Source organism: Equus caballus, chromosome 29 (genome assembly GCF_041296265.1).
Source record: "Equus caballus isolate H_3958 breed thoroughbred chromosome 29, TB-T2T, whole genome shotgun sequence".
NCBI classification, from domain to species: domain Eukaryota; kingdom Metazoa; phylum Chordata; class Mammalia; order Perissodactyla; family Equidae; genus Equus; species Equus caballus.
In genome coordinates this window covers 39,496,849-39,515,173 of record NC_091712.1, presented here as the reverse complement: position 1 = coordinate 39,515,173, position 18,325 = coordinate 39,496,849, and the positions used below count along the sequence as shown (strand labels likewise).

At 39.3% G+C, this 18,325-nt stretch overlaps 2 protein-coding genes across 50 annotated transcripts in view; one reads left to right on the top strand and one right to left on the bottom strand.

Moving 5' to 3' along the window:
- Positions 1-5,720, top strand: part of TASOR2 (transcription activation suppressor family member 2) — a 99,858-nt gene extending 94,138 nt beyond the window's left edge. For 37 of the 47 annotated variants that reach the window (XM_070255040.1, XM_023632334.2, XM_070255016.1 and 34 more), the window contains 4 exons: positions 732-837; positions 3,518-3,699; positions 4,474-4,588; positions 4,995-5,720. In XM_070255040.1, coding sequence (XP_070111141.1) covers positions 732-837; positions 3,518-3,699; positions 4,474-4,588; positions 4,995-4,998 — 407 coding nt within the window. In that variant the 3' untranslated portion in view covers positions 4,999-5,720. Of the gene's footprint in view, positions 1-731; positions 838-3,517; positions 3,700-4,457; positions 4,939-4,994 lie in introns of those variants that run through there. The other 10 variants (XM_070255036.1, XM_070255049.1, XM_070255015.1 and 7 more) reach the window with 4 other exon arrangements.
- Positions 5,721-7,441: 1,721 nt separating this feature from the next.
- GDI2 (GDP dissociation inhibitor 2) overlaps positions 7,442-18,325 on the bottom strand; it is a 31,869-nt gene continuing 20,985 nt past the window's right edge. For all 3 annotated transcript variants that reach the window (XM_070255052.1, XM_023632340.2, XM_023632341.2), the window contains exons 5-11: positions 14,141-14,339; positions 13,749-13,880; positions 11,738-11,837; positions 10,110-10,281; positions 8,735-8,879; positions 8,477-8,531; positions 7,442-8,387 (exon numbers count right to left, since the gene is read on the bottom strand). In XM_070255052.1, coding sequence (XP_070111153.1) covers positions 8,241-8,387; positions 8,477-8,531; positions 8,735-8,879; positions 10,110-10,281; positions 11,738-11,837; positions 13,749-13,880; positions 14,141-14,339 — 950 coding nt within the window. In that variant the 3' untranslated portion in view covers positions 7,442-8,240. The remainder of the gene's footprint in view (positions 8,388-8,476; positions 8,532-8,734; positions 8,880-10,109; positions 10,282-11,737; positions 11,838-13,748; positions 13,881-14,140; positions 14,340-18,325) is intronic.

The following is an 18,325-nucleotide window of genomic DNA, read 5'->3' as shown; positions in this document are numbered from 1 at the left end:
TTGACTCATTCACTTGCCAAATGAAGTCAGCTTTCTCTTAATTTTTTTGTTTAGAATCACCCCTGCCATCTTGATATCCTGAAAATCTAAAATCACCCTTACAATCTTGTTGATATCCTGAAAATCTAAGAAATAGCTACTAAAAGTGTTAATTATCTGCGTAGACAACTCATGTATAATTTATTCCTCAGGGTACTGAACTGACATAGAACAGTGTTAGAGCACAGAGGCCGACTCTTCTCTGTATGGTCAGAACCTGCCGTGCCTCTGACAGCACCGTAGAGCTCAATGTGGACCCCACTTCTAGATGAGATGAGGAGGGCAGACCTCAACAAACATGAATTCTGCATGAACACTGGAGTTGAAAAATATCTGTAGATTCTGTATTTAGAAACCTAGACCTGTCTTTTCTCTTTTGCAACTGGACCCCCTCCTTTTGTTCCATCCACGTGATGTATACACATTCACAGCTTTCCTCGTTGGTAACTACAGTGTTCTCATCTCCTCACGCTTCTCTCCTACTGTAGCAGGAGTAGGCAGGACTTGAGGTAGGAGTTCAGGGACCATACGTTGCTGTATCTTTGAAATGCAGTATGGGGTTAAGTGGCAATAGTGGTATACACTCAAACATGGGGTCTTACTTTTTACAAGTAATACTTAGTGGGCTTTGACTAGACAAGCCAAAAACCCTAAAACACATCTTCCCTTGCCAAACTTCTTCTCTTCTGTAGTTCAACTAAAGGAAATTGTCAAAATCCTGGAGAAACTAAATGGAAATGGAAGATGGAAGTGGTTGCTTCACTACAGAGAAAATAAAAAACTCAAGGAAGATGTCAGGTAAGACCTTTATGTAAGGTGAGGCCTTTGGTGTGGGGGATTCTTCCTTCCCCCTTTCCTGGGAGGAGGGCGCGATACCAACGCAATTCACACGCTGACGTGTTCAGTGTGCTGGACTAGTGTTACTTTAAGTGCTGCAACAGAGTAAGTTTGTGCTGGAATCCCACTAAACACAGGGTTTCGGTCTGTTCACTGTTTTGAGGATTTTGTTTTTGTAGTAGGGCTTTCACTGAAGGAACTGTGTGTTGTAACTGTAATCAAGAGTTTGATGGGGCTGGCCCCGTGGCCGAGTGGCTAAGTTCGCGTGCTCCACTGTGGCAGCCCAGGGTTTCACCGGTTTGGATCCTGGGCGCAGACATGGCACCACTCACTCCGGCCACGCTGAGGCAGCGTCCCACATGCCACAACTAGAAGCACCCACAACTAAAAATACACAACTATGTACTGGGGGGATTTGGGGAGAAAAAGGAAAAATAGAATCTTAAAAAAAAAAAAAGCTTGAGGCACATACTTGGAGTAGCACTTCTCTAGACCAGAAGTAAAGACGTCAGATGTAGGAGTCCTAAAACGTCCGTATAGTCCCGTTCAGGCTCTACTACCATGAACTGTGAAAAGTAAATTGAACTATGGGCTCGCCGCATTAATGCTCTTTGGGATATTTATTCATATTTTAAGTTGCCACAGTTATGAGGATGCAAAAATTGAGACCAGAATGTAACTTTAATTTTACCTTTAAACAATAGACTAGAGGCAAATCTCCTTACATGTACAGCTAGGGTTTTTTAAAAGAAAATTTTTTTTCTTTGAGTCCTTGGCTGAAGAGACCTGGGGCCTGCAGTGGCTCTTCCGTATCAAAGACCTGCCATGAGTGGAAAGGGCTCTGGAGCTCGGAGACAGACAGGGAAGAGAGATTTGACAGGCCATCTCTGGAATGTTTCTGGCTCTTTGAGGTGTTTTACGTCGATTCTCACTTTCTAACTTCATACGTAGGAAGTAGACAGTAAAACCCACTCTAATGAGGTGCAAGTTGAAGCACAGAGGATGACAGACCTGACCCAGGTCGGAAGAAGACCAAGTAGTGAAGCTGGGCTTCAGCCCCATACCGTTCATCTCCAGACTGACAGTGATTTTCTGTCTCATCGGACTGCCTTCTCAAAAGGCAGACTGACTGAGGCCTGAAGACAGCTGAACTGGTGGAAGCCTGAGATCTTCAAAGGAAAGACAGCTAAGAACAGAAGTCCAGGAAAGGCTTGTACTTAGGAGAGGGACCAGTCCAGGAGGAAAGGGAAGAGCAAAGTAGGAGCAGAACCAAGGGCTGCCAGTCTAGGAGGAAGGAGGGCTCAAAGGAGCGATGGCGGTCAAAGGCCGTGACCGGGAGGTCACAAGGAGAGAGGTAACCAGCACTTACAGAAGTTCAGCTTCAGGAAGATTAGAGAAGCAAATGAAAGCTCGGAGGGGCCACCACGCTCCTATAAAATTAGTAAGGATAAATTAACTTAGCATTCGTAGGACTTGGGGTAAGCAGAAATAGTTACCATTTATCACTGTTGGCACTGTAATACGCTCTTTAAGTCATACTATTCTGGCATAATGAGAACTCACCAGAAAACTCATCATATCCTTTGACATTTAGGGGGAATTTATCCAAAACTAAAACCAAAAAGAAACCTGAGCTTTTAAAAACCAGTATTTTTACAAAGATTTTAGAGCCATAGGTGGTTATCAGTAACTACAAAACCAGCCTCAGATTCATCTCTACAGCAAATATAAAAAATAGATATATGGACTAAGTAGATATATAACTTTTTAAATGTATGCAAAATAATCTTTGTCACACAAAACACAGTAAGTAGAAGCGCATAAAGTTCCTACTCAGAGTAATAAGGAATATTTGGGATCTTAAAACTACATACAGTATGATGCCAGTCACATAAATTTATATATACAAAGGATAAAGCCTGGAAGGACACTGATCATCACGATGTGACTGGTGCTTGTCACTAGAGTAGTGGGAATATGTATGATTTTGGTGAAGCAGGAGAGAGAATGTGAGTGATGGAGAAGACTGGGGAGATGGAGTCAGGAGCAGGTAAAGACGTTTAAAAGTGGAACATGTTCTGCTGACGGTGAGGAAGGAAAAAACTAGTAACAAAATTTAAAGGGAGGTGAGAAATTAAGAGACTCCTAGCTGCTACATAATTTTAATGAAGTTGGTGATTATCTGACCAAAAAGTATAAGTATAGAAGTTTTGAAGAGACTTAAAAGATTTGGAACCATAGCGTTGCGATACAAAGAAAGAATGCCATAAGAGGTCCACTGGAAATTAACGAAAGGCTTGCCAGGGGCGCTGGAAGTGGTAGTAGATCACTGTGTAGATGTCCCTCTTGCTTGGAATGAAGCCCATATTTTTTTAAAACTGTATTTACAAAAGGAGTAGGTACACTTGTACTATTTTGAGGGAACTCAACAGGGCAGTGATGTCTAGGAAGCCAAGTGTGTCGCGAAAAAGTATCTCATACAAGTTTGTGTGTTGTAACAAAAAGTGGTTAAACTAAGAGTCTATAGTGAACACAAAACAAAGTCTAGGTAGGAAACAACTGAAAATTAAGGTACAGTAAAAAAATAAACTTTCACAAACTTACACTGAATCTAAACTTAACATTTCTATGTATTTTCCAGAGTGGATTCAGTTGCACATAAGAAGAACTTAATATTGAAATCATACCAGAGTGTAAATATCATTGAATTGCTTCATTATCACCAGTGTGACTCTCGATCGTCAACAAAAGCAGAACATTTGAAATGTCTGCTAAACCTGCAAATTCAGCGCATCCATGCCAGGTTTGCCGTTTTCCTAACAGGTAAATTCACAGCCTTAGTTCTCCCTAATTTTCGTCGTTAATATAAAACAGGTCAACTCTAGGAATGTCCTTCCAGTGGACTCATTGGATATGTAGGGTATCCGACCACTGGGGGCCAAGAATAAACTTTTGGCCTGGTGTGTGTGTTGACAGAAGCGCATAAGGCCAGGGCAGAGGTCTTGTGCGTTTTGTCCCATAATTTTTCAGTTAAGTTTGATCATCTCCTACAAGTATTTATTTAATTTTATACTTACCTCTGACTTTTAATGTTTCATATGAATCTTAACCAAGCCTTGTAAACTTATTTAGGGAATGACTGTAGTTGTCACTGGTCACTGGTTTTTGGGGGGTTTTTTTCCTGCTTTATCTCCCCAAAGCCCCCCCCATACACAGTTGTGTATCTTAGTTGCACGTCCTTCTAGGTGTGGGAAGTGGGACGCCCCCTCAACATGGCCTGAGCAGTGGTGCCATGTCCACGCCCAGGATCCGAACCCTGGGCCGCCGCAGCGGAGCACGCGAACTTAACCACTCGGCCACGGGGCCGGCCCCTGTCACTGGTTTTAAGCATTCCGCGCCCCGCCCCCTGCCCCTGGAGGCAGCTGCTCCCAAAGCTTCAAACCCTCTTCTTCACTTGAATCAGTTCCTTTTTTTCACCCCTACATGTATTAGGGAGTTTTACAAAAGATTTCTTTTTTTAAGTAAAAGGGGTTCTGCTACTTTAAAAAATGTATATTAATGAATTTTTCACCAAAAAAAAGATTTTTCTTTTTACAGAAAAGCCTACTGTCTCCAGAGAAGTCTTTGAAAATAGTGGCATCCTTGTTACAGATGTAAATAACTTTATTGAAAACATACAAAAAGTAGCAGCTCCATTTAGGAGTAGCTACTGGTAAGAACACTTTTGTATTTCTCATCTCCCACGCGTGCTGGAATTGACAGCAGATACTGATATTTGTGTTTGTGAGGGAACCAGTTGTTCAGAAATTCTGTTCTTTATACATCATGCTGTAAATTTAAACTATCTGTTTGTTTACTTAGGGGTGGAATTGCTGTTGGTTTGGCATAAATAGGAATTTGTGAAGTATCACTTAATGAAATAACCAGCCTACTTCGAGTTACCCCTTTTACCTAAACGATGTGCATTTTCACTTGCAGTCCATCTTGACTGCCAGGACAGAAGATAATGTAGCATAAGATGCATAAAAGTTTTCACCATTAAATAGCATACTATTTATAAAATTTCTCGGTTATTTTCTTTTAAAGATGGAATTACTATCAATTTTGTGTTTATCCAGGTGATTCAACTGCAGCTTGGCTAGATATCAATGATGCCAACAACAAATTAGTGTTTTCCCTTTTCTTTGAAAAACTTTAAGGCGCACAGAAGAGTCTTCTCATATTTGAAAAATCAATGTTCTACAACTTGGAGGAAAGTTTCCTTCCTTCATTTTTATAAACTTTGCTAAAATGTCTGACTTTGTTCACAGTGACAGTAGTCCATTAGCTTTTGGGTTGCAGTGTTAAATATTGTTTTAAATTATTCTCATTTTAAACAGAATGCCTTTAAAGCTATTAATTGAACTTAATGTTTACTCAATTGTAGCAAAAATAAGTCTATTTTAACCAATAGCTTTGTTTTTGCATGTTAATGTCAGATAAGCATATGGAATGCATGTTATTATAGTCTGCTTTAAAGGTTTTACCACCCTTGTAAAAACTATAAACTTGAGTGGTTTTATTTGCTGTTACTCGAGCAACACTACATAAAGTTAAACATTTTTTTCCAAAATGGTACAAATTTATAAACTGTCATTTTTCACTTAGTTTTTGTGAATAATGCACTACAAATCAACCCTCTGAGGAAGAAATAATCATTTATTTATGATGTTAGAAATAATTTCTACTGTGATCTTGGAAACTCAAAACCAAGCAAAAAACATTTGTAAGATACATAGTATCTATTTGGAGCAAAGGGTTTTGTAACTAATTTCATTTTTTAAATAAAGACAACTAAAAATCAACTGTTTCTGCAGTGACTTGAGAGCAAAAATTGAAAGTGTAGGGAATGTTTTTAGCAGTTTTTAGGCCACTTAGCAGGAATAACTAGCTTCCAGAGGCATCCCGCCACTTACAGCCCTTAGGCCATGACCTGTCAGTCTCACTCCCACAGACCTGCCCAGGGCTTTCCCTCCCCCAAGTAAGGCGCACTGCGCAGCAAGCCACAGAAAGAGGACGTCACAGGACTCCTCACCCAGCCCTACTACAGGCCTTTGAAAAGCCATTCATCTGCTTTGTGCACCTCTTACCTAAACAAAAGTGCAATTTCACCGTTTTCTCGGGAGGACGACAACTAACAGAGTTTTAATTATTTGACACTAGCTCTTGCTTAGAAACCCAATCATGTGATTGTTACCCCAGGGATAAGAATCTAGTAAGAGGATCATAACTATGTTCAGCACACTGAATTAATTTGAAATTACTCAGGACAAGGAAACATTTATTGAGCACCTACTACCTGCCGGGTACTGTCTGCCTGACACTCTCTCAGATTGTACCTCAGATGTTCATCTCCCCTTGCCAAAGGGCCTTCCAACACCCACAAGGCCATCGTTTCCCTCCCTCCCACCTTTTCTCCAACTATTTTAACACTCAACCAAGCTACAGAATAATGGGTCTCCTCTAGCCTGTGAGCTCTTCCATACACTGTACCTTATCATCTTTGTGCCCCACTGGCCTGGCACAGAAGTATTAGTTGTCCAATAAATACGTATGTTCAATGAAGAATATGAAAATATCCTGGTACTTTTTCTTTATACTTATTACTAACCCAGCTTATGCCTTTGCCTGCATTAATAGTTCAGAATTTGAAGTATTATAGGAAGGGAAGGGACAGCCTTGCTGGAATTTTTGATAACCTTATCATGGCGATAAAGCAGTGGTTCTCAACTGGGGCAGTCCTGTGTCCTGGGAGACATTACTGATCCTGTCTGGGGACATTTTTGGTTGTCACGCTAGGGAGATGCTATTTGGTATGTAGTAGCTAGAGGCCAGAGATGCTGCTCAATGTACAATGTACAGAACAGCACCCACACACACCCAATAAAGAATTATCTGGCCAAAAATGGATACCGTCGAGTGAGAAAACTAAGCTGAAGTGACCACTTAAACAATCTGAATAACAATCTGTATTATTGTCCTAAGTTCTTTAACAGACCATCTGTGTCTGTGTCCTTCAGACTTAACTATCAGAATCAATATTCAGCCTTAAAGGAAGACAGGGAGGCTTAAAACTATCAAGGGGAAAAGAGGTTATCAGTAAAAACAGTTTCTAACGACAACTTAAATTACTTGAAAATAAGAAAGCACCTATTCCACCTGACAGAATTCACTTACTCTCACAACCGCGGCTGTAAGCAAAGTCATCGAAGGCGGTAACTCGTATCTGTGTGGAAAGGAGAACTGCCTGTTGTAAACCACTGCTGAGAGTGCGCAGGAGTCTCACAGTTAGACTGCGTCAGGACTCGGATCTGGGGTCTGCTCACAGTGAAGCCAGGTAGCAGGGACTCTATCCAGCCCAATTTGAACCTTCACCTGCCGTTAGGGACTCGCACGCCTTTTGACTCCGGCATCTCTCTCCCAGCATCAGTGCTGGCTCTACTGAAGAAAATGAGCCGCTGTGTCATGGCCACTGCGATACTCACTAGCCCTTAAACATCACACAGACAGACCAGTGGAGGGGAGCTGTTTCCAGAGTTTGGCTTTATTCTGCAGTACAGAAATCATGTGGAGCCATTCTGAGACAGACACGGTGGAGGCTCTCTCAAGTCAATACTGCAGCGCAGCTTGGTCCGTTGAAGAAGCCGCACCTGGGATACAAAAGAAGCTTCTACGTTTACCTGCTTTATGATAGGTTTCTTCCCCTGTGCTCTCATCAGTTGTATTAGGTTAAAACACTGCACACAGGCTTCCTCCAAAATGACTCTCAAAGTCCGGAGATGGGTTAGAATTTTAGGCCCACATAAACCAAACTTGTGGCTGTGCTACATGGGCACTGTCATAATACTTGACAGGACACAAAATGTAAAGGGATAGGGAAAACTTAGGGATGCTGTCCCAAATTATGGAATATTCGATTTCGAATCTCCTTAACGTTAAGAGGACAGATGGCACGCAAATTGTACTGATCCAGCTCTTGAGCAGCAGAAGCACATAATTGCAAAGGCTACACTGATTAAAAGATACAAATACTGTATCAAGTTCTCTGTATCAGTATCACAATGTTTTTTTAAAACTGATCCTTCACTAGAAGAAAAAAAGCCAGTAATGGTTAAATTGAACAGAATGTGGTAACCTGCCAATTCTGAACAGCCACTCCATGAAAACAAGTTAATACATGATATTAGAAAGGGGAGGAATATTTACTGGTGCAGTGCTCTGCAATCTGTTTTGATTACAAAAGCAGGCCTTACAATATTGATTTCATACAATATGCATTTGCCAAATTTTTTAAGTTTGTCCTAATTAGATGACATATACTGCCGTTAGTCTTCCCCATAGATGTCATTTTTCTTGCGCTTCATTTCCTCAAAGTCAAACTCTGATCCTGTCATCCTCTTATAGATGTCTTTAATGTCATCACAGGTTGTCTCAAAGTGAGTTGTAGCATCATATGTGCGGGAAATAAAGATCTGGAAATAAAAATTAGAAAGACTTGAGACTCTTGAGGGATGTCTCCCAATAAAGCCCGGTGTTACCCTTTTCAGATCGCCACACTCACCTGGCTTTCTGTTCCCAAATCTTTCGGTACAAGGAGGTCACTGATGCTAACAAATCTGGAGGGGAAAAACAAGTTAGCAGGGGAGCTGACCACACACCCATCCACCCACTCTGCCTGAAATTCAAAACCCAAAACATGAGATTGGTAGAGACAATACCCACACAACAGCCAATGGCTGCTGCTGTTATGGGGTTCACCCCACTACGGAGCCAACATCAGCCTTGGGTTTTAGCTGATAGAAACGAGCACATCACTTACTTCTGTTCAATTGGTTCCAAGAGCTCCAGAGCTGGTCTGATTTCTTTCTCAGGCTCCTTGGTTTCCACAGTTGTGCTAACTATGGCAATGTACTTCCCCTGGGCTGCCACATTGTGTGCAGAGGAGATCATGCAGACATAGATATCTGGAAAAAAAGTAATGCTGTCACTGCCAAGGTTTATAAACTGCTGGCACGTGTGCACACTCAGGTTTCACCTGTATTTCATCAAGGTGTGAATTAAAATTACTTAGAATAGACAATACCTTCTAAGCTTAAGTTCTATATGGAGGCATGGGGTCATACATAAAATATGCAAATAGTTAGCAACTTTTAGCTTACTGGAGATGAAGTTTGTACGCAGCAGTGAACTGCTGGACTCGGAAATGAGAGTCCTCTTCCTCGTTCTCGTCACAGCTAACTGTGGAAACCTAGCAAACCATATTAACTGCTCTGGGGTCGTCTTCCTCTCTGAAGCCAGCATTTAGAAAGGTTTTGAATAGCTAAAAAGGATTTATTAAGTACTGATTTCTCATTTAAGTGACATAAAATTGCAAATCAGCGTAAGCTATTCAGTTGGCATAATAAACTCATGTAATTCCATGAATTTTACTTGTCTGTATACCACTAACTACATAATTTCTAACATAGAAAATAATTACTGGGCTCCCTTTACTCTTCGTAGACTTTCAAAGACACAGGATCTGCCTGGGAACCCTCGACAGATTACTTTAGTCCAAGTCCTTTTGTTCTCGCAGTAATCACCTATCATCTGGTTCTTATATGGAAAATAAATACAGATAGCTTTTTACTGTCCATTTAAAGGCTGATAACCCCTTTTAAGTTGAATTTCTGATAAATAAAAGATTTAGGGCTTCTAAAAGAAAGAAAGATGGGAAAAGCTAGTAAATAAATACAAGTGGTTAAAGCAGAAAATTAGGATTTACGATTTTAGAGCTAAGTCGTGATCTTAATCATAGAAATGAAAGGTAAGTATTAAGTTGACAAATAATGACACAAAAGCAGTACTGTCATCAGCTCAAACACAGTGAAGTCAGGTGAACTAAGAAGTTAAACCTCCACAGGCACACAGTGTCCAAACCGGGAGCGGCTCTGACCGCTCCTCTCGTCCAGCCTCTTGATTCTACAGACGAGTGGACGGAGGTCCAAGGCAGCGGCCGCAAGTCCGAGTCAGGGCTCCTGGCTGCCGCGTTCATTTCAACGCGGTGACGGAGGATGTCTCTGAGCTAGGCCACCACATGTTGTTTCCCATATGTAAACTAAAGTTTCTTCACTATAAGAGCAGATGCAGTTAGGAATTTGGGCTGAAACACAAAGCAGAAATTCTACAAACACCTGCTGATCTTCCAAACTCACCTGACTTCCGATTGACCTGGTTCTGTGGAATAATGATCTGGCAGGAGTTGGCATCATTGGTGTTCTTGATGGGGTGGCTGAGGATGCAGATAACTCTGATCACCTGGCCCACTTTTTCTACCCGATCTTTCACATAGCTGGGATCACAGATGAGCTGCTTACAGCGAGCAATCTGTAACAACATTTCGAGACTTCTGAACCTTCAGTGTCTACCTGTTTTTAGACAGTATACTGATGCTACTGTCCCTTGAATATAATCTGTTACCTTCATAAAATTACCTGTAGACAATTAGTCAACTATAGATAACTACTAAAACTAGCTATGCCAACAATCCCTACAGGTTCTCCTGGAACAGATCCATGGATTCCAAATTCTAGTCACATATTAAGAAATCTGTGTTGCATAGTGTTCAGAAGTATAAGTTTTAAAATGGGGCCAACCAGGGTTCAAATCCTGGCTCGACCCAACCTCAAAGGGTTGTTGGTAGGATTAAATGAAAGAGTGTATTTAAGGGCTGTCATTACATGTGAATGTCAGTAAAAAGAAAATGTTCTATAAATGGTACTAATATTACAAACAGATGAAAATCATTCTCATCTTAAGACTATGCCAAGTAAAACTTAAATCGCAAGATAAATTACATATTATTACATTATAGTCTTCTTCCTTTTTATATCAAAGCCTTGAAATTTCCTAAGAGGAAGCAGCTGCGTGAAGCAAAGAAGGATGCAGTGAATCTCTGCAATAAAAAGGACTTCTGAGATATCAGATTAAAATATTTAGCCCTATTTCCTAAATGCCTATTATACTGAAAGCACAAGGTAGTTACAGAAGATATACAACAATAATAAAAGTTCAGACGGCCAACTTGTAAGTGCAGATTATATGGTCTCAACCAATGGAATGCCGTCAGAAACACCAAAATAGTTTTTTAAACTTAGTTTTTTAGTTTCTTTTTTCAGTAGTTCTAACTATTCTTGAGTTGCTATTTCATGAAATATGAATGATCTGGTTTGCAGACCAACAGGATCAGCATCACCTGAAAGCTTGCAAGAAAATGCAGAGCCACCTCAAACCTAATGAATCAGAATATGCATTTTAACAAGATTAACAATGACTTATATTCAATTCACATTTGAAAACACTGCTCAAAACTCCACCTAGCCATCTCCACAGCTAAACCCCAAATTAAATAAATGGTAATAACTGTCATTAACATTATTTATTAAATAATAAACAATAAAAAGGTCAGTATTGACCAAGCCCTATGTCAACGAATAAATTATAAGTGGTAAAAATAAAGTTAAATTTAAATGGAAATTTGGAAGACAGGCACCAACCCACACTATGTAAATACAGAATATCTACCATTATTTATAGCTCATCCATAATGTATATTTTAGTCTTAACAGAAGCATCAACACAATACAAAGTATTAAGATCTGTTTTTTTAAATAAAGCACAGCATCTATAACTAGTCCCTAGTCATTATGAATACCAACTTACTATAAACAAACCATATATAGTCTGAAATCTAGTATCCATGTCCATACCAAATTAAGTACATATTAGATAATAAAACTTTCTTCACAAGAACAAGATTTTTTAAATTGTAAAAGCTACTTACCTCTCCTTCAGATTTTACACCAATCACTTTTCCATTTTGTACAATGATTTCTTCGATTGGTTTATTCAGCATGTAGGTACCTCCGTAAATTGCACTTAGCCTAGAAGATTTTGAAAATTACAAGTAATAATTTGTAATTGTTTCAACTACTAAAGTCTCCTTTCTTAGATCTTTATGAATTACAGGCAGTATACACTTGCTCAGTTTTCTAGAAGGTGTTAGTTTAAAAGTCATTAAGGCATGAACTGTAAAACAGAGTCAGAACCATGAAATAATGTCTCCTGTTCAGAGGCCTTTATGTGGTTTCTGTGGCTCTTCCCCTGAAGGAACCGCCTCCCCAGTCCTTGTAACACGGGGCACCGAGACCAGAAGAAAAAGCGTGCAGTCTCACTGACGGGAGGTGCCACAGGATAGAATCTTGGGCTGTCAAAGGAGATAAAAATTGTGGGGTAAATTCTCCCCCAAAGTGATCTATAGGTTTAACTCAATTCCAACCAAAATCCCAGCAACCATTTTTTCTAGAAACTGACAACCTGTTCTAAAACGTATGTGAAACACAAAGGACCTAGGATAGCCGCAGCAGTCTGGAAAAGGAGCGAAGCCGGGGCTTACATTACCCGAGTTCAAGACTTACTATAGAACTGCGATAAGCGGGACAACGGCAATGCCAGGAAAAATAAACAGATCACCGGAAGAAAACACACTGTCCACAGAGGCCCCTAGACAACTGGAAAAGGACGCCTTTGCAATAAACGGTGCGAGAACAACTAAATAGTGGTATGGGGGAAAAAATGAACCTCGAGCCCTACCCCACCCCACACACCATTATTTCAAGATGGAACACAGACTGGAACACAGTACCAAAGCTACAGAGTTTCAAAAAAATAAGACACAGGAGAGTATCTTTGTGCTCTTGAGATAGACAAAGTTTCCTTAGATAGGACCCAAAAAGTGCTAAACATGAAAAAAGATTGCGATATATTATGAAAATTTAAAACTTCTGCTTATCAAAAGATAAGCCACAGACTGGGAGAACAGTTCTAATACATATAATCTGACAAAAACTTGCTGCCAGGATATATCAAGATCTCCTACAAATCAGAAACGAGGACAACTCAAATCTTTAAAAATGTACAAAGGACATAAACAATCACCACAAAATCACACAAGTGGCCATCAGGCTCCTGAAAAGGTAATCAGGAAACGCAAATTAAACCAGAATGAGAAAGCATCTCACACCTACTTGGGTGGTTAACATTCAAAAGTGACAACATTAAACGCTGGCAAGGACATGGAGAAACTAGCACTCTCACACACTGCGGAGTGTATGTAAAATGGTGCAACCACTCTAGAAAGTTGTTGGGCAGTGTCTTAGGAAGTTAAACATACTCGCTATTCCACTCCCGGATATTTACCCCAAAGAAATGACAGTCTATAGCCATACACACTTTTACACAAAAGTTCACAGGAGCTTCATTTATAATACCCAAAACTGAAAACCACCCAGGTGTCCATTAGCAAGACAAGGTGGTATGTTCACATAATTGAATACTAACTCAATATTGTACAAATAAATTATTGGCACATGTATCAACATGGATGACTCTCAAAAATATTACGGAAAAGCCAGACACAAACGCGTACATACTGTTCCTGTTATATACACTTCAAAAACAGGCAAAAGTAATCTATGGTGATAGAAATCACAAATGTAGTTGTTAGTGTGGGAGGAGTGGTGATTATGAGGTGATGCAAAGAACTTTCCGGAGTAAGAAAAACGTTCTGTATCTTGATTGGAGTTTTGGTTACACAGGTCTATACATTTACCAACTCAATTTTTTCACTAGATCTGTGGTTTCACTGCATGTAAATTCTCCTTTGATAAGAATAAAAAGCATCTCACTACTCACAGACATATCCTGCTTTGTACACAATATCTCATATGCTTCCATTGAAGACGAGGTTCAGGAACAGTGCAGTTCTACCCAATAGGTTGAATACGGGCTCTTACCTTGCAAATCCTTGGGGCAGCTCTCCAAGGCCATACAGTGGATAAAGGTATGGGCTTTTGCCGTATCTTGCCAGAGACTCACTGTAAAGTTTAATCCTATTGATGGTTTCACAACAGGGTTGATCTAAATAGCTGGAGAAAAGGAAATGAGTATTACAAAAGGGCTTTGGTTTTCCTTCTTGTGTTAGATTTAAAATCTTTTCTGAAGTGCTTTCACTTGAATACCTTCATATTTTACTGAAAAGGTTCTAAGGTTAATGTGCAATGAGAACCTCTTCTTTCATAGTGTAACATGACTATATATTTGTTTTGTTAGAACTTGCACAATGGAGAATTGGGAAATTCAGTAGGAGTTCCAAGAAAAATATAAATCTAAAAACAAAAAAACTTACTCATCAGTTCTGTAAAGTGCCAGGGCATGACCCGTGAAATCTATAACATCTTGGCCCAAGTCAAATTTCTTATACACTTCTCGCATTGCAGTCTTCTTAGGATCAATGCCCTCCAATGTTCTAGGATCTTTTTCATCAAAGTTGGCAACGTACACTAGGAATTTTCTGAAGCGACGTTTTTCAAACAGCCCCATTAAGCCTAAAAAAAGAGTTTTTCAAAAAGCACACACTCACAATAGGACACTGAGGAAAACTGTGAAAAGCGTGACAGGAGAGTTTAAAGGTGCCATGTTATTATCTGAGGCTCTTCTAATGCAAGGTACAATTTAAGGGATGGGAGTTTGGACAACACTTAAAGTGACATAATCACAACAGATCAGTGAGTGAGCCTTCAATTTTACAGTACAATTACAAGTAATTATAACCAGTACTTATTTAAACGTACTATGTCTACTTATGTCTCTTACTAGATAAAAGGTAAATATGACGAGAAACATTATTCCTGAAGGCTCGCAATGTTCTTCTTTTGACAACTCTGATCTCTAACTCGGCCAACTGCCCAAACTTCCCAATGCTCTTCCTTTTCCTTTTCTGTATGCTAAGATACACTCTGACATTTAATGAGAAAGCTCAGAGACTAACAACAAATTGACCTCAAAGAAATGTAGTGTTGATTATGCTGCTAGTCATTTACTTTAATGAATACCTAGATAATCAGAGTTCACCGCTTTTTATATTAAAAAGCAGATGAGGAGACAGCTACAAACTACTACGTGAGAACCTCTCAGCTCTTCCTACTAGTCAGTATTCCTACTACTATTATATAGCTGGTTAGAAAGACAAGACCAAAGGAAACGAAAATACTGACTCTGTCTCCTTCTCCCCATTTCCTAAACCGTACGGCTACTTTAAAAACAACTATAGCTTTAATAATAACAAACTCTCAAACGTTTCTTTCATGTCAGTTGACAGTTTAATGTTCTGATATTTTTAACAGGATTCCCCCCAAGACTACATTTGAAACCAACAAAACTGAAAATTAAAATCAGCATGAGGCTATTAATGACAACTGACTACATTTAATTTTTTCACTATTTTACAAGTGTCATTGATTTGACTAACATAACACTTGACTATTTATTTTTTAAAAAAAAATGGACAGATTGCATACACAGTAAAGGCTAAAAAGAAATATTCTATTTACCACCATACTTAAGACACAAGTTTAGTTGCCAGGGGGAGGAGGAAGACAGCTAAGAAACGAGTCACTGCCGCAGGGCACTTCTAACTCAGCTGTCTTACTCTGCTGGGCCCGCCTGTTGGAATGTAAGCTATTACCGACAGCTTATTGTCGAGTTAGCACAGCACTTTGTTAAAAATCAAATAAAAATCTACTGTGCCTCCTTGAATTTCCCACTCTTGTCTCTTCTTTCATCTCCCTCCCACACTAATCCTCAAGCCTCACAAGGACAGTGACAGCTGTTCCGGTGACTTCTGTTTGACAGCACAGTAGAGATGCTCTAACTGCTTGTCCATGGCCTGCCATGCATGGCACCAACTAGTGTCTCCATTACTAGCTGACACAGCATCAGAACCAGGTACCATTGCAATTACAAACATTTTGGAGATCCAGTGCTCATTCTGAAAAAGTTATAATCGAAAGGGTTCAAACAACATCTCCTACCGTATAATTTTGCTAACAGCTCCTTCTGTACAATGATGCCTTCCCTGATCACCCCCATGCTCCCGCCTCCTTTCACCTTTCTCCATAGCACCACATCACCGTCTGATATACTTTTCTCTGTTTACAGCCTGTCCCCACCAAGGTTAAGCTCCATCAGGGAAACCAGTTTTTGTTTACTTTTTTCCTTCTGTTGAACCCTCCTTACCCCCAAACCTAGAAGGGCACCTGGCGCACAGCCAGCACTCAAAAAATATTCAGTCCATATAATTAATGTCTGATGGCAGTAAACATAAAAGAAGTCGACTTATTCATAAACTGACTATATATGAATATACATACATATATGAATGTACATATATTTACACAATATGTAAAGAGAATATTCAAATTATATGAGGAAATGATTTACAAAAATCTTTTTCAGAGTTACGCAGTCCCCTGAGTAGTGTCTTAACTTTATTTCAAATGGTTTTACTTTCCTTCACTTGCACACTGAGGTTTATTTACGCAAAAAAGCCACTTATGTCAAGACTTTTAACACATAAAAAAGCTATAAAAGCTTTCCAATTAACTAATAGGTTTAAGATTTGACTAGAGAATTTTTAAAAAATTGGAGTAGAATTAGTGTCACAAGAAAACTCCTAAGGTCCGGTACATGGTGTAATTCTCAGGGTGGACGAGCTGCAGCAGACACGTCTACTTCTCCGGCCACAAGCCCCGAGATTCACTTAGCTCTGTGAGATCAGAGATGTGCTGATGTCAAAGGCGCTCCAGACACACAGATGCCTCACAGCAGCGAGAATGAGAATAAACAAACAAGCTAAAGACGCAACTTAGGATACAAGGTTTTGCTGGGCACATTTCAAAGCTATTCATGAAACCTCCTCAAAACTTTTCTGAACACGTTATCTGCGTTCAACATTACTCTAGCGGTCAAATATATCTCTCATTGATTTGACTAACATAACACTTGACAATCGACAAATATTTATCAGAACCTTGAGGTTTTAGTTGGCATGAACTACCACAAGAACCAACAGCATTTACAGCTCCTAAAAAAGCCAATATAAACTCAGGCTACATTAAAGAAATGAACTGTCCTAGGAAAGAAATAGTCCCACTGACACTGAGCAAGCAGACAACATCTGGAGTATTATGTCCAGTCTGGCTGCAATACTGTTATGTACAGAATGATCTTGGCAAATCAGAGAATCTCCAAAGAAAAGTGGCCAAGACATCTACATAGCATATTATATGAGAAACGATCACAGGAACTAGAAATGTTTAGCATGAAGAAAAAAAAGAATTAGAGGGTATGTGATAGTTGTTAAAATACTAAAAAGCTCTATTTATATACCATATAAGACAGTGGTTAAGAACATGGGGTTTTAGGGGCTGGCCCCGTGGCTGAGTGGGTAAGTTCTCGCGCTCCACTGCAGGTGGCCCAGTGTTTCGTTGGTTCAAATCCTGGGCACGGACATGGCACTGCTCATCAAACCACGCTGAGGCAGCGTCCCACATGCCACAACTAGAAGGACCCACAACGAAGAACATAAAACTATGTACTGGGGGGCTTTGGGGAGAAAAAGGAAAAATAAAATCTTTAAAAAAACAAAAAAAGAACATGGGGTTTTAGAGTCAGATAAATCTGGCTTCAAACCAGTTCTACCAGTCATGAGCTATGCTACTCTGAGCTCTTCTTTCACACCCACATACCTCATTTTCCCATCTGTAAAATAAAGATAATAGCACCCACATCTCACAGGGTTGTAGTGAAAGACTATATAAAATAAAGTCAGATAATATGCATAAAGTACTTAGTACATACATGCCCACACATAATGTTAAAAAAGTTAGCTATTACTAAAATTATAAAATTATTTGTTTTTATCTTTCTCTTGAACTTCCCACCTCTAAACTTTTCCTTACCCCATTCATTCACTCTGCCTAGAATTTTCTTGTCTGCCATTCCAACTTGAAAATCCTATCCATTCATATAAGAAAGCCACTGATAAGGCAGTGATTTGGTAAAAATTCATAAAACTGCATATTAACACAGGTAAATCCTACAGTATGTAAATTATACCTCAATACACCTAAACTTAAAAAATATACATTCACATATTTGCTTATTTTTGTGAAAAGAAACCTAAGGATAAACCAGAAACAAGTAAAAATGATTAGTATCAGGATGGAAAAAATGGAGTGGTGTAGATAAGAATAAGATTCTAAACACATCCTTTGATATAATTTTCACTTTCAAGTCATGTAAATGTTTTACATGTTTGAAAAAATTAAATCAAAAAGGGGAAAATAAAACTGCCAAATGCTAAGTCCTTCAACTTTTATTAAGTGAAAGAAGCAGCTGAAGCTATTAATACAGATAAGAGCTCCCAGAGAGAATAAAAATTTAAAATAAAAAACACAAACTTTGTTTAAAAGGATTCTACTCAAACTCTTAAACTCTTATTTCTATCAAAATACTTTATTTGGATTAAACT